Raw genomic sequence first — 3,277 nt, forward strand, 5'->3', positions numbered from 1 at the left:
CTCCATACAGTATGCAAAAGCCCCAGCCTGCCAGATCAGATTTAAACCCACGACCTGTGAGCTGAAAGTTCTAACCATTGAGCCATTGTGATGGCCCTACCACATCATATATATATATATATATATATATATATATATATATATATATATATATATATATATATATATATATATATACACACACACATATTTATTTATTTATTTATTTGTCTGTTTGGCATACATAAACTCATTTTGCAAAAAAAAAAAAAAAAAAAAAAGCGTGTTTAGTGAATTAACCCCATCTGTGTAGTATTGTTTGAGATTGTATGTAACATATTAGTTGCACAAGTAGAGAACAGTCATAAAGTTAGCTTATACAACAACATTTAACATCCAAAGATTGCTAACATTAGCCACCATAAGCTACTGGTCACACCAGACCAAGTAGGCTACTGTAAGGTTGTAACAGTAAAATTAGAATTGAGTGTTATTGCTTATGAATTAAGAAAATTATGAAAATATGAATAAGAGGAAGATTGTGTTATTTCTTGTTATTTCTTTTCACATACTGTAGTCTAGTATTGCTTTAAATGTGTGGTTTTGGTACATGTGCTCTATCTATATGGTGACATCTTTCCTGCCATAACCTGCATTTATATTCTTTTTAAATAATCCAGCGGGAATATTTTAAGGTGTGAAAGCTTAGTGTCAACAAAACTTAACCACTTCAAGTGTTTTGGGCAAGTATCATAAGCTTACTTAGACTATGGAGCTGCACGTCTGTGCAACTATCCAATATTGTCACAAATATTGTTGACCATTCAGTAACATATCAAGTGCACAAGTCAAGTGTTTCAAAGAAAGAAGTTTATTTCATTGTGCATTACAATATATATAGTTTTGTGACTTCAAGGTCTTTTAGTAAATAGTATATTTATTTCTTCTTCAGAACAGCTGTCATGGGATCGCTATCTCTTTGCTGGCCCCAAGGTGGTGCTTGGATCCCTATTTTTTGGCTGATTGGTGGAAGTACTGGTGACACATCACAGTGAGGCAGCTGACCATGTTGACAAACTCTTTGAAGTCCACACTGTTGTCCTGGTTTGCGTCCAGGCTCGTGAAGATGCGGTCCACCGCTGCTTTGTCATTGGCTTTCTGCAAGTGAGAAAAGTGTTGAAGAATTGTCACTGGCCATGTGCATGGCCGGAAAGTACTACAGGCTGTGACGATACACAAATTCTAACAAGCGCATTCACCATCCTTTCCATACAATGCACCCCAGCACGCATGTACAGTAAACCAGTGTGTATCCTGTTGGTTGTGCAAGACTGAGATAGAGAGAGGTCAGAGGTCACTCACCCCCAGCAGATCTCCAAGTTCATTCTGAAGCAGTTCTTTCAACTCTGCCTTACTCAGGGTCAGATTGTCACCCTCCTTGCCAGCATATTTGCTGAAAGACTCAATGAGGAGGGCCATAGCCTTCTGGACATCAGACATGATAAGAGCTGGTTCAAAGGGACAGACAGAATAAAGTTAAATATGGAACATGGAATTTTTCCTCATGTCCCTGTGTTGGCATGGTATGGTTAGGGTGGCATGGGTTCAGGTCAGATTGGCCCAGTATTTTCCTTCTACATCTTCAGATGGCTAACTAAAGAAGTTGCTTAAGGATGATGCTCTCATTTAATGCTGCTATGACTCCATCTAGAGGCAAAGTCTGTTAACTTTCACTGACATGCACTATAATGGATAGTGTGTCATTTTGGTCAAATTTGTAAGTTAACTAAGGACAGCCTTTTTATCCACAATTTGATGCAATGGTTGCAGGGGGAGGAAAGGCGTAGTCCTTAAAATCTGAAATCCAAATCTGCTTCACTATTGTTCCAGTGTTGGCCAATAGTTTTTTTTACTCTTGTCACAGTTTAAGTGGCTAATTCATTGATATGTAGAGTAATTACATAGACAAATCAAAAAAATTAATTCTAATTTAATTTATTAAGAGCTCTTGAGAAGCAGGCAGTGGCTAACGTCATTGCTTTTGTCTCTGCCAGTGTTTTTCTCTGGGTTTTCCGTCAAGCTGGATAAAAATAAACCCTAGGGTTCGACTGGGGCAACACCACTCTTATTTTGTCATCAGCTGCTAACGCACGGTCTCTGCTGAGTGATACATTGTCAAGGCAACGGCTTAAGGCTCCAGGTAACTCAACTGAACTAGGTAAAGAAGCAAAAAAAGTCCCTGTAGTGATGTATGATGTCTGTTCTCTTAACGCTGTATGTGTGAAAAGTGTTTTTTTCCACTGACTCTATGAACCCAAGAGAGTCCGTTCTAGTTACATTCTGACTCACGTGGTGCTGCTCCCTCTCTGGGGTGTGGTAAGCTGAGGAAATTGTGGCAGCAGAGGGTTTGTAAACTGATGGGAATTGTGGAGGAGTCTAGCACATAACAGATACCATATTACTGTTCCAATGTATAATTTGGTTTGAATTTTAAGCAAGATAGAAAGCTTGATGCTACCTTCTAAATGTACAATGTATCAGTAAAAGGACATTCCAGGCAAAAGTTAGTCAAATAACTGTCAGCGGAGCAAAATGAGGAATGTCTTTTTGAAGACAAGCTCAAAAACACAAAATGCACACAGAGCTGGTAACTTGGTAACTGCAATTGTATTTCATACAAATAACACTCAAAGAAGAATTTCCTAAGAAGAATTTTCTACTCACCAAAGTTGATTTGCAGAGATTTAAGGAGATTGGAGAGTGAAAGTCAGTGGCTGTAGTGATGGAAAAGGATGCAAAAGATGCTTTATATACCACCACACCCGTTATCCCTCCCTCCATAACACTCCTTTCATCTCCAACCACTCCCACTTCTCCCCTCGTGGCTTGATACTTTTTTATTCCCCAAGTTATTCTTTAAGAAACACTGGATTTATTGTTGTTGCTTAGAAATTCATCAACAAACAGCTGATGATTATTCATGCTGGTTGTTAAGGAGTTTGCTGTGAGCCCTTTCACACTTCATGTGAACAATGTTTTACAGTTGGATGAGTGTCGTGCATGTTTGCATTCAGAATGGTCTTTAGAAAGATCTTTCTAATGTTATGATCTCAGGATTGCATTTGAACCTGTAACTATTGCTGGGGAGACTGTGGACAGCATGTGTATGTTTAAGCCTGTTTTTCAAAGCAAAAGGGGAAGTTTTGTACTACTTCAAGGCTGTTACAGCTACAGTATAATTTAAGCCAAGTTAGTCATGTAACAGTCTTTAAAAAAAAATGTTTCACTCTTTGATGCA

General features: G+C 38.3%; 1 protein-coding gene across 1 annotated transcript; it reads right to left on the reverse strand.

Moving 5' to 3' along the window:
• Positions 1-827: 827 nt before the first annotated feature.
• Positions 828-2,809, reverse strand: LOC114567895 (ictacalcin). The gene is made up of 3 exons (XM_028597114.1): positions 2,704-2,809; positions 1,342-1,487; positions 828-1,137 (listed from the first exon to the last, which is right to left on the reverse strand). Exons 2-3 carry the CDS (start codon positions 1,477-1,479, stop codon positions 988-990), a joined length of 288 nt encoding a protein of 95 aa, XP_028452915.1. The 5' UTR covers positions 1,480-1,487; positions 2,704-2,809; the 3' UTR covers positions 828-987.
• Between the last annotated feature and the right edge of the window lie 468 nt (positions 2,810-3,277).

The sequence above is a fragment of the Perca flavescens genome, chromosome 14 (assembly GCF_004354835.1).
Source record: "Perca flavescens isolate YP-PL-M2 chromosome 14, PFLA_1.0, whole genome shotgun sequence".
Lineage (NCBI taxonomy): Eukaryota > Metazoa > Chordata > Actinopteri > Perciformes > Percidae > Perca > Perca flavescens.